Source organism: Bubalus bubalis, chromosome 4 (assembly GCF_019923935.1).
Source record: "Bubalus bubalis isolate 160015118507 breed Murrah chromosome 4, NDDB_SH_1, whole genome shotgun sequence".
Classification (NCBI taxonomy): domain Eukaryota; kingdom Metazoa; phylum Chordata; class Mammalia; order Artiodactyla; family Bovidae; genus Bubalus; species Bubalus bubalis.
The window spans coordinates 64,682,249-64,693,956 of NC_059160.1; the positions used below are offsets into that span (position 1 = coordinate 64,682,249).

Below are 11,708 nucleotides of genomic sequence, written 5' to 3' on the forward strand. Positions count from 1 at the left end.
GTACCAGATGCTCAAAGTGAGTAGTCTGGCCTGGAGTGGTCCTCCAGGGCTGATGCTGGAGCCCTGACCAGGTGCCCTCTGAACAAATATCGTTCAGATTACAAATAAACAGATGCCACCAAGATAACTTATCCAAGATCACTTAACTATGAAACGGAGGTACTGGTGTCAAAAACAGATTTGACTCCAAAGTTCTTGCTTTTAACCAAAGTGACCTTATCTTCTCATTCCTCCAAGCAGCCCCCTCCCGTCTTCTCTAAACTTCACACCCCAACTCCCGCCCAGAACAGGAGTCATCTTGGGAGTTAGTGACTCCTCTACTCCCTGGGTCCCCACTGTTGCTCTGACTTGCCTGTCTCCTTCCACTCCAGGAACTGCTGCACATGATGGAGTACCTGACCTACCACCTCGTGCCCCTGGATACTGCCCTGCCACCAGCCCCAGCAGGAGGCACCCGCCCTAGCCCTTTCCCACCTCCAGTTCCCCAGCCTGACCAAGGCCATTCCCTGACCCAGCTCTTCAAGAACAGACCAGCAGCTCACCCCCTAGACAAAATCACTTCCTCTTTAATTGCTGTTGATGAAGATTCACACCACTTGCCTTGGAGATGATGAGGGGGTAGTATCCCCTGCTGCTCCCGCCCCTCTTCTCTCCCCAATTACCTGGTCCTCTGCAAAATATTTTAGCCAGGAAAAAAAAAAAAAAAGACCGGAAACCACTGACACAGACGGCCCAAGGGCTGGGTTGATTGAGGGAGGCGGGGCTGGGCCAGGTAAATTCACCCCACCACCCCCTTTCTGGGGATGGGACAGGGAGGTCTGGAAACCCTCCCAGCCGCCTCACACCATCTTAACCCTGGCTGGGAGGGATCATGGAGTTGAGGGATGGGTCTGGAGCTGCTCCAGTGGGAGGGAGGGGCTGGACAGGAAGAATAGTGGGGGAGGGGTCCCATTGTAGGGGTGCCCCCTACCCAGATCACCACGGGCGCTGCACAGTCACAGGGACGCAGTCACGGTCACAGACACTCACAACCCGAGAGCACCCCCACCCCACCCCACCCTCTGCCCACCCTTGGCTTCCCCTACCCTGAAACGCCCTCCCCAAGCCCTGCCCGCCCCCGCCCCTTGGTTGGGGAACAAAGCAATAAATTACAAGGCCCCTCCCCAGTCCCCCTTAGCACGCTCTTGCTCTGTCCCTTCTCCCTCCCAAGATAGTAGTGAGGAGGGACCCAGGTTTTTGGCTCCCCCGACCCTTTAGCTTCCATCCATGGGTGGATGTGGGGGGAACGTCCTGATTTCCACTCCTCTTGGTCCCTTTCACGGAAAGGGTTGGGGACCCCCTACCCCCATGGGCAGCAGGGGTCCTGCCCCTCGCTGCCCTTCCCCCTTCACTGGGCAGTGAGATTAGCATGGAGGGGTAGGGTCCCCCTTATTGGCCCCAAGTCCCAGGGCTAAGCCTTCCCACGTACTAACCCCTCCCTGTGGCGTGGCGTCGCCCCAGGAGCCAGCCTGGGTAAATGCTCCCGCCGTGGGATAATCGAATACAGGCAGGACTTAGTCCTTTCCCCCACCCCTAGGGGGCGCGAGCGGGCACATTCAAACGGCCAGGAGCAGGGACCTCGGCGGGGGAGTCCCTCCAGCGGGTAGACCCAGAGCAATCCGAGTGTGGAAACAGTGGAGAGGGGGCGTGTCAAGCTGGGGTCTCCATGCCTCGTTGGGGAGAGGGAAGTGAGTTTGTGTCTTCTGGGAGGCGCGGGGGCTGTGCCCTCTTGCGGGGATGGGGTGGGGGAAGAAGTGCTCCCACGGGAACGAGGTGCGGATCGGAGAGGTGAGTGGGTGCATCTGTCCAGCGGTCCACCCGGTGTGGTCGTGCCCGGCCCGTGTGGGGGTGGGGGTGTCTCTCCGGCGGCGCAACTATACCAGCGCGACTGGAGCGTCGGCTCGGCCCACGCTGGCGGCGCTGCTCCGGCGGCGGGGGCTGGGCGTGGCGGTAATGCTGGGGGTGGTGGCTGCACTGGGAGTGGTGGCCGTGCTGCCGCCCTCACACGGGCAACCGTGCTGGAGAAGGATGTCGGCGCACAGTTGACTCCCAGCCTGGCGAGCGTAGAAGAGCGCAGTGCGGCCCTGCGCGTCGCGGGCGGACACGTCGGCGCCGTACTAGAGGGGGCGGAGACGGCCGCGTTACGGTGCGTCCCCGGGGCCAATCCCCTCCCGCCGGCTCCCCGGGATCGCCAGCCCCACTTCCACAGGGTGCGTTTGGGGATCTCGCGCCGCCCATCGCGCGCCTGTCTGTTTCCCAGACGGAACCCTCAAAGCTCCCTTTACAACATCCCCGGTTCACTTACCCACAGCAGCAGTTGCGTGATGACTACGTGGGAGAGCTCGGCCGCCAGGTGAAGTGGGGAACGAAGCTGCGGGTCCTCTACGCTGGTGTCGAGCGGCCCGTGTCGCGCGTGGGCCAGAAGCAGGAGAACGGCGGCCACGTCCTGGGCCTGCACCGCGGCCCACAGCTGGCGGCCCAGCGGTTCCTCAGAAGTGCCCAGTGGCGCCAGGAACAGCAGCTGTTCGTATTTGGCGCGAATCCATGACTCACGCTCCTCCCTGCAGCACCAGAGATCAACAGGAAAGGCTCTAGGGACCTCCCACCCCAAGACCTCTGCTCCCTACCCAGGTGACCCTCCTGGGAGCTGCATACACTAAGTCGCCCGCACCCCTCTTCTGCGCGCGTACCGCGAAGAGTCCCGCGTGGGTTTGACGCGGCCCCGCGTGTCACTCTCCCACACGCGGTTGGCCATGTCGTTGCCAATGGCTGTCAGCACCAGGGTCAGCTCCCGCGGCCAGTCGTCCAAGTCGAGCGAGCGAACGCGGGACAGGTGTGTGCCCAGGTTCCGGTGAATGCCAGAACACTCGATGCAGATGAGTGCGCCCAGGTTCAAGCTGGCCCACGTGGGGTCTGGGGACGGAATGCAGGGGTCAGCTCCTGGCCGAGCAGCTGGACGGGCCACCCAGCAGCATTCATCAGTTCCAGCGAACCACACTCCCTCCCGGGTCTCTCCACTGCCCCCTTGTGCTCACTGGGGGCCCCGCAGTCCACGCAGATTGAGTTCCCCTTGGCATTCCGGATCGCCTGGATGGCCACGGCTTCGCTTTGGCTGTCTGTGCGCAGCTGCAGAAAGGGTTGGAATTAGTCAGACTCTCCCTCTGAGCCCTTCTCCGGACGCCTCAGACACTCACCTCTGCTTTCCGCCCAACACCCGACCCTTTACCTTGACCTTGCTGCTCTCACAGCACTGGAGACTGGCTAGGATCTGACTTTCGATGGCCTGAACCCAGGCGTCCCGCTCCTCAAAACTGGCTGCCTCAAAGTGCCATGTCTGACCAGTGCTGGACACGATCAGGAACTCGAAGTTTTCTTCTAGGTGGGGGGGATGGGATGGGGTCATTAGGGACAGATTTCAAACAGGAGCTGCCTTGCCCAAACCATTCCTCCCAGAGATCCATCCCAAGCCCCTGGGAGTGGAGCAGAGTGGTTGGGGAAGCAGAGGGTGCGGGAGAGCAGGAAGCCCAAGCACATGCAGGGGAAGGCAGGGGCACCCCCACCCCTCTGCACCCCAGCTCAGCGCCCCACCCAGCTCCCCACTTGTTACCTGCTTTATAAATATTTCTTAAACTACCAAAGGATTTTAGTTTCCACATTTTGCGCTTGGCTGGTTTCCCGAAGCAAAGGAGATAGAGATAGAATGGAGAGCAAAACAGAGAAAGAGACCAAGACAGGAGAAAAAGAGAGGCAGATGGAGAGGTGGAGAGAGAGATAGTGACAGAGGGTGCCAGAAACAAAGCAGGACAGACAGATGGGGAGAGAAAGCAGAACTAAAGTCAGTGGCCCCCGAGCAGAGAAGAGCGGAAGCCAAGAGCCATGAGAGTAGGCAGATCTGGAACCTGGGTCTGAGCACCCGGCAGAGAGCAGGGGCGGTAGGGACTGGGTATCATGACCAATGAGGATCCGGGTCTCTGGGAGGGGAAGGGATGACCAGGATCTGAGGGAACATGGGGAAGGCGGACAGGAGTTCAGAGGCCAGGGGTGAGGGGTCCCTGGGGTTCAGGAGGAGTCTCACGGGTCTGTGGGAAGTCACAGGGAGGCGGGAATGGAAATCACTGTAGTCAAAGGCTGTTGTGGGAGCTTGGCAATCACAGAAAGTTATTGGGAACAGGAGCTGGGTGAGTAGACCCCAGGAGCTGAGGAGTCATTGGGGGACACTGAAGTCAGAGACTGAGTCTTTGGGGATAATGGGGCCTTCTGGGCACAGGGGCTGGGGTGTTAAGCAGAGTTGGGTCTGGAACATGAACTAGAGGGTCATTAGGAGAGGGAGCAGGAGCTACAGACTTACAGGGGTCATTGAGAACAGGGGCCGGAGCCTATTGCCATAAAAGGCATTGGCTAGGGAATAGGAGGAAGCACAGGGGTTGAGGGGCATCCATCCATTTTTCACTAAATAATGTACAGAGTGGTGATGATAGTCAAGCACTCCGCTCAGGCACCTTTCCTCCTCCTGCAGGGGTGACCTGGAGTTTGGGGGTGAGGGTCCAGGGTGAGAGTGAAACTGCCCACCAGGGCCTCACCTTCAGCCTGCCCAGCTGAGCCTTCAGTTTTAGATGGTGTCGTCAACTTTTTCCTCCTCTGCTTCTTCACCATGGGAGAAGGAGGGGGTTCCCGACTCAGGGGGCTCAGGTCTCCAGATGGGGTACAGTCTTGGGGAGGGGAACACAGCTGCCTCAGCTGTCCCCTCCACAGATTCCCTGATTTCTCCATAGCCTGTCTCCCCTGAACTAGATTTGGCATTTTAGGGTCCCCCTCCTCAGCCATCCCTCTCTAGGAGGTCCCCTTTGATCAATCCTGGGGAGGAGGGCAGATGAGTGGTTTAGAGTCAGACCTGTACTCAGATCCTGGCTCTGCCACTTACTGGCCTTGAGACCTTGAGCAAGTCACTTAATCTTCTGAGTCTCAGTTTCTTCATCCCTAAAATGGGGATAATAATCTTGACCCAACAAGGTTGTTGTGAGGACCACTTGTTACAATGTTACTTGCTATTTGTTTAAAAAATACATATTTCCAAACATTCCAAACGTTGATGGCTGGCTATGTGCAGGACAACGTTCTCAGTTTAAGCCTCAAAGCAACCCTCTGAGGTAGAAATTATTATCTCCATTTTACAGATGAGGAAACTGAGATGTGGAGAGGTCAAGTAACTTGCCCAAGTGGCAAGCCAGGATTCAAGTTCAAGTTCAGGCAGCTTAGCTCTAGAACCCACTTGTCTTAGCCATTATGCTAAACATAGTATGACTGAGCTTGGTACCTGGGTACCCAGTCAGTGCTTGGGGTGTCCACTTATTCACTGAGTCGAACCTCCAAGTTCCCACCCCAGTTTTAGTTCCCACCGCATCCCTTCTGGATCTGGAAGACAGTAATGGAGGGTGATTCCTTACTAACCGGTGCTGAGGGCTCGTGCCAGGCTCCGGTCTGGCTTCAGCAGGTGCTTGGATGTCTGGTCTGGTGGTGGCTGCAGGGAGCTAGGGCTGGGGCTCGGGCTTGGGGTAGGAGTGGTGGCTTCTGTCAGATGGGGAAGAAAATAAATCCTCAGTGAGTCACTCAGTCTCTGAGTGAGTCCTTACGTGGTCCCTTGTCATTACCCACCTTCCCATTTAACCAGTCCCGTTCCCCTCTTCCTTCCTCCTCCTCTTTTTCCTAGCCCTGGCCCCTCTCCTGCCCCTCTGTCAGCAGCCCCACTCACCAGGACCTTCCCCCATCTGGACAGTGCTCATGTCCTTGACCAGCCCGTTGATGCTGGCTGAGGGGCCAAAAGCAGAGATGGCCCGTGGGGGCCTCTTGCCAGGGACTTTGACTGTTGTTCGTAGTAAGTCCATCTCCTTGCCATGGGTACTGTGGATGTAATCCTACAGGAGTATACGGGTTGAGAGTGTAGGGAATGTTGGGGTCCTCAGTAGTGCTGGGAGGCAGCCAATATTATGGGCAGAGAGGGACTGGAGAGAGAGAGCTCTGGGAGCTGACTGGGTTGAGATGAGCCCAACAGACTGGGCCCAGCACTGTCTCCCCCAGAAAGCATCCCTGAATGGCAGGCCAGGTAGAGGTCTTTTCTCCATCTGCTCGCACTAGATTGCAAGTCCTCGGGAGATGGATTTACATTTCTATCTGCAGCATGGGCACATGGTAGCTGCCTAACAGATGTTTTGCTAAAGTAAAAAGAAGAGGACTAGCACTTCCCAGAACCAGTGTTGATATCTGCTAGAGGCACAGACTGGAAGAGCTAGAAGTGCACCCAAGGCCAGCCACTGTAGCCCAGCCAGTCTCTGGTACTCACATTAATGCTGGGGTGGTAGAGTAGGAAGCCATTACTGGACAAGGTCACATATTTTTTCTTCCATTCTTTGTTCAAGGAGTTGCCACTTCGCTTTAGTAGGAAGCTCTGAAGAATGGAAAGAGACATGTGGGAGAAAACCCAGTGAAGACCAGCTCCCCCCAGCCCAACCCCAGTCCCTGGACCACCCACCTGTTTGATGGGGATGGCTCGCCCACTTCCTGTTGTCTCTCCCCGACTGTCCAAGCTCCGTTTCTCAGAGTCACTGCCCCGACGATTCTGGAATGGTTATTGGCATCAATTAGAGGATGGATATACTGATGGAAGGACATGAGAGACAGATGAAGGACCAACAGAGAGATTTAGGGGCCAGGGAAGATAGGCATGTCACAGGGAACAGGTGGATAGGGGGTTAGACTGTCCAATACCGCAAAAAGGCTGGTCCTACGCTTGGCTGCCCGGTGCAGGGACCCTGGTGTGCTCAATCCGGCCACTGCAGCTGCCTCAGCCCGGAGCTCCCGGTGACCGACATTGGGTGAGGATGGGAGAGAGGAAGAGTAGTCGCTAGTGTGGCCCCCGTTACCAGCCTGCAGGCAAACAGAGGGCTCAGAACCACCGAGGGACCCCCAGCCCACCAGGCTACAGTTACATCAAGTGATGAGGAATTTGAGATAGTCCCTCATCTCATCACCATTTATTTGTATTATCATTGATAATAAAACTCCTCACTAGCGTTGTCACAGTGCTTTATATTTTGCAAAGGTTGACTTCACAAGTATTATGCCATACAATTTTCCTGACAACCTTGGGATGTTTAGGTGAGTTGCTCAAGGACACCGCAAATGGTGTTTCATACCTGGTTGATTTCCAGTCCGATGCATTTTCTACAAACTATCACCACCATTTCCATCTGCCCTCACCCCCACAACTTCCTTGGGTTCTTTGTGCCTCTCCTTGGACCAGCCCCTCCTCTAATTCCCACCAGCCCTTCTTTGGACCCTGAAACCCTGACTCACCTGCCCAGCTACAGGAGTGGAAGCTGCTGAGTGGCTTGGGGAGCTGGGGAGGGACTTGCAGGCAGCCAGAAGCTGCTGCTGCTTTCGCAGGGTCACCACTTTCTGGGCCACTGGGGGAGGGGAGGGGAAGAAGGCATGAGCAGGGCAGATATCCAAGACCACCCTTTCATGCCCAACTTTGAGAAATGCCCAGGAGATAGCAGGCTCCAACTTCCTTGTTACTGTGGCCTTCATGCCCCCTGTGGCCTTGCCAGCTCCTCCTGCCCAGAAGGACCTGTGGCTATTAAGCAAATCTTCTCTGACCTCCCTGGTCCCTCCTCCCTCCCACGCAGGCTAATTTCCTGTCGCTCACAGAGGGAGGCCTGGAGGTGGGACCTTGAGGAATATCCAAGTCCCCCAGCCGCCCAACATATGCAGGGGATGGCCAAGCTCACCCTCCTGGAACACCCGATCCACATTGAGCCCATAGGTTGCACAAGTCTCATAGTAGCTGCAGCGCTTCATATCAGCACACAGAGCCCTGGCGCGAGCATCGCCCACCACTCGGGGGGAGGAAGCGCTGATCCTGTCTGAGGGGAGAGGAGAGAAGGAGTGATGGATGAGGGCTCCCATGCCCACTTTGCTGCTTTCCCTTCTTCTGGGTTCTAGTCCTAGTCTGGGACCACTGCTGCTGCTGCTGCTGCTAAGTCGCTTCAGTCGTGTCCAACTCTGTCCAACCCCATAGATGGCAGCCCACCAGGCTCCCCCATCCCTGGGATTCTCCAGGCAAGAACAGTGGAGTGGGTTGCCATTTCCTTCTCCAATGCATGAAAGTGAAAAGTGAAAGTGATCGACTGCAGCCCACCAGGCTTCTCCATCCATGGGATTTTCCAGGCAAGAGTACTGGAGTAGGGTGCCATCGCCTTCTCCCCTGGGACCACTAGGGATAGGGTATGAGATGATATCCCTCCTATGACCAGGTGCAATGGGAGCGAATAGTCTTTTCTGAATGTTGGGCCCAGCTGCATCATGAGTGGGCTGGGTGAGCTCGGTGTGCGAGTCTTCAAAGAATACTCCAGAGCTGATTGGAACATCCTGATAAGGTCTGACACGGCTGAGACTCCTGAGTGGCACTCCCCCTGCCCTGCAAATTCAGTGAGTCCTGAACTGAGTGGGAGGACACCTGGCAGCATATGAACCGGGATGAGGCTGAATGTCCATGGTAACAGGTGGACTGTTCATCTGCAGCAGGAAGCCAGGAGGCAAGCAACAGGTGGTAACAGCCACCTGCAGGACAGGCATTCAGACAGAAAGACCTGCCAGCTTCGTACAGGTGGGTCCTGGAGAAGCTTTTCCTGGCTCTGCTGAGGAAGAGGGCCTGGTGGTGGCATCAGGAAACAGCAGTGTGAGAACACCAAGCAGGTGACACCTCAGAGGAAGGAGGTTGCCACTGCAGCTGTCCTTCCTGGAGGGTCCTCTTTTCTCTCTCAGACCTTGGGGAGTTTGTGTTTGATTTAACGACTCATTTAGAGACCAGGATCCTTCCAGAGGGTAACTGAAATCCAAGTGACCCTGTCCACACACCTTGCCAAGCTCTCACTTGTGTTGGGTGATACCCAGTAGCAACTCCCCTGAAAGCTGTGCTTCCCCATCCCCTCCTTACCTTGTGTCCCCACCAGTGCCAGGGCAAGACCTCCTCGTCCCTCACCCCGAAGGGAGCTCAGCTGCCCATGAAGACGGCTTACGGCCTGGAAACTGTTCTCATCCTCCAGGCTGAAGACGAAAATCACAGCATCTGCCCAGCCTGAGAACTTGCGGAGGGTGAGGGAGCAAATGGATGGTCAGACAGGTCCACTCCTCTGGATGTTATTCCCAAGGAGATCTGGGAAACCAGAGGCCTCTCCTTTGGCCAGTGCTGACCCCAGCCCACCTGCCTACACCATCATCTCATCCCTCACCTTGGCATCGGGTGCCCCAGCTTCCTCTCGGATCAACACCAGATGAGTCTGTCCATCCACCAACATTTCTTTCTTATGCTGCTCACCTGTCCAGAAGAGTTGGAGTGATAGGAGGTCAGAGGTCACAGGTCACCAAATCTCCCCATGCTCCTTGTGTTTTAGCTGTTGTGGCTGCATTCTTCCCTCTGGTCACCATACCTGCAGAGTCATTGATCACATTGCCCAGATCCCTGACCCCAACCCTTAGCTTACTATGGCTCCTGAGAACTCACTCTCTGTCTTCTCCAGGACCTGGTATGAACCAGTCAGGAATCGGTGGATAAGCGATGACTTCCCACTCCGGGCATCACCTAGCACACCCTGAGGAAAGGTTGTAGAGCAGAGATGGAAAGAATTAAGAAGCGGTAGGATGACTGAGTCTGAACATTCCAGAGAACTCAAAGGGACTGGCAGTGTTAAGTCTTCCAAGCAGGGTTCTACAGGGCCTGGGTGACATCAGTCAGGAGGGCATTTTCGAGGATCAGGCCACGAGTGTTGTAAGAAATGATCCCAAGCTAGAAGTGGACCACAAGCTGAAGAATGTCAATTCAGTGCCTTTTTTTTTTTTTTTTTTTTTTTTTGGTGGTGGGTGGGTGTTCTGTTGTTTAGGAAACATACCAGATGCATGTCTGGTGAGGGACATGTTACAGCTCTAGGCACTAGTTGGAAATTTTTACCCAATTCTAGGCAACAGAACATGAAGGACTGAAGGGGAGAAGTCAGAAATGAGGAGAAATCTGAAAGAGGACCATGGACCAGCAGGAAGAAGGGAAACTATAGAAGGAAAAGTTATGAGGTTGTATCAAGCCCCAGGAAGGTGCTATGAAGGTAGAATCTCAGGAGAACTGGAAAACTATTCCCCATTCTCATAGAGGGAGGGAAGGGAAGAGGTGAAGGTGAGCGAGCTGAGAGTGCCAGTGGCAGGGAGATCAATCTTCATACAGACAAGGAGACTGGGTTACCTACCAGGCGCAGTTCAGGAATGGAGCGGCTCAAAGTCCATTCCTGGCTATTGATCACAGCTTCTGTAACAGAAAAGGAGTCTTAAGAGGGATACTCCAGGCCAAGGAGGGCTCCCAACCCTCAGTTACCCCTCTCCTTTTGTAGTTGCCCTGCCTGGGCTGGAGAGCTGTGTGGAAAAGGTGAGTTGAGAGTGGTCCCCAGTCCTCCCATCCTAGTCTCTCTCCCCACAGCTGTTGCTGCCGCTCAGTGGTTGCTTAGCAACGGAGCCAGCAAGACAAAAATACTTCAGTGGGCATCTCCCTCAAAACACATCCCCAAACGTGAGTCCCTGCAACAGATTGGGGGACCAAGGCTCTGACAGTTGACGGGTCTTCCCTCTGGAAGGTGAAAAGGTGTCCTGCTCACCAAACTGACTGATTCCCAGGGTAAATCCCCAGAAAAAGGGACTGGGACATAGGAGGGAGTGGGTCCGCCTCAATCTCCCTTTCATAGGACCGAACCTGAAGTGAAGATATCATTCCCCCTTTTCAAGGTCAACGGCACTGTGGCCCTGACCCCTCCCCACAGCCCAAGGAATGGAGCTTGGATTTTTCTATACCCCCCTCTCATACCCTTCTCACCAGCACCCTCCAGAAGAACGATGGGGAACCGGGCTCCACTCCCAGGCCGAGAGAAGCCACCGGCCTGGGGAGGGATAGAGCGGGGGGCGGGAGAGGAAAGATGCTCCTTCCGCCCGCCGGGTCCAGCCCCCGCGCCTGACACTAGCCGGACGTTCCCGGGGCGCCGCAGCTGCGGCGGGAACTCTGGGATCCGGAGCCATCTGCTCCCACCCGCTCGAGAGCCAAACCCCGGGGGCCGCCTGCGCTCCCGGACTCGCCACCTCTCCAGGGAGTGTGAGCTGAACCGAGACGCCCTCGCCTCTCTTTCCCAGAAAATAAATAAATAAAGACCACCACCACCACCACCCCCCCACCGCCACCGGAAAAACAAACAAACAAACAAACAAAAAAAACACAGTACTTTCTCCGTACCCCCTCCCAAGTCTCCAGGGGTAAGAATTGCCTTTGCAGCAGTTCCACCCCACTGAGTCACTCCCGGTCAGGCCCCCTAGGAATTTCAATGCGCTCTGGCTGGGGTGGGCGGTGGCGGGTAGTGAGGCTACCTATCCGCCCCCTCTCACTTCACAGGCAAGTGTTCAGCACATTCCAGCCCCCCGTGCACTCCCGTACTGCCCAATTCGCCTTCACTGAATGGAAAGAACCCTGTCCCTTCCTGCTAGAAACCTCACCAGCCTGCTCTCAGCCCAGCAAAAGACCTGTCCCTGGCGAGGACTGTCTGCAAGGTCACTCTGATGCCACCCACCCCAAGTGTTCAGGAGAA

General features: G+C 56.1%; 1 protein-coding gene across 1 annotated transcript; it reads right to left on the reverse strand.

Moving 5' to 3' along the window:
- Positions 1–546: 546 nt before the first annotated feature.
- AGAP2 (ArfGAP with GTPase domain, ankyrin repeat and PH domain 2) lies at positions 547–10,390 on the reverse strand (the record flags this gene model as incomplete). Its single annotated transcript, XM_045165415.1, is given in 18 exon segments — positions 547–2,156; positions 2,345–2,600; positions 2,730–2,952; positions 3,075–3,165; positions 3,266–3,414; positions 3,647–3,706; positions 4,620–4,748; positions 5,488–5,607; positions 5,789–5,951; positions 6,377–6,481; positions 6,566–6,652; positions 6,802–6,960; positions 7,390–7,499; positions 7,824–7,958; positions 9,032–9,179; positions 9,327–9,412; positions 9,599–9,686; positions 10,332–10,390. Coding segments are annotated over 18 exon segments (2,411 nt in total), but the record flags the coding sequence as incomplete, so codon positions are not given.
- Positions 10,391–11,708: the final 1,318 nt, after the last annotated feature.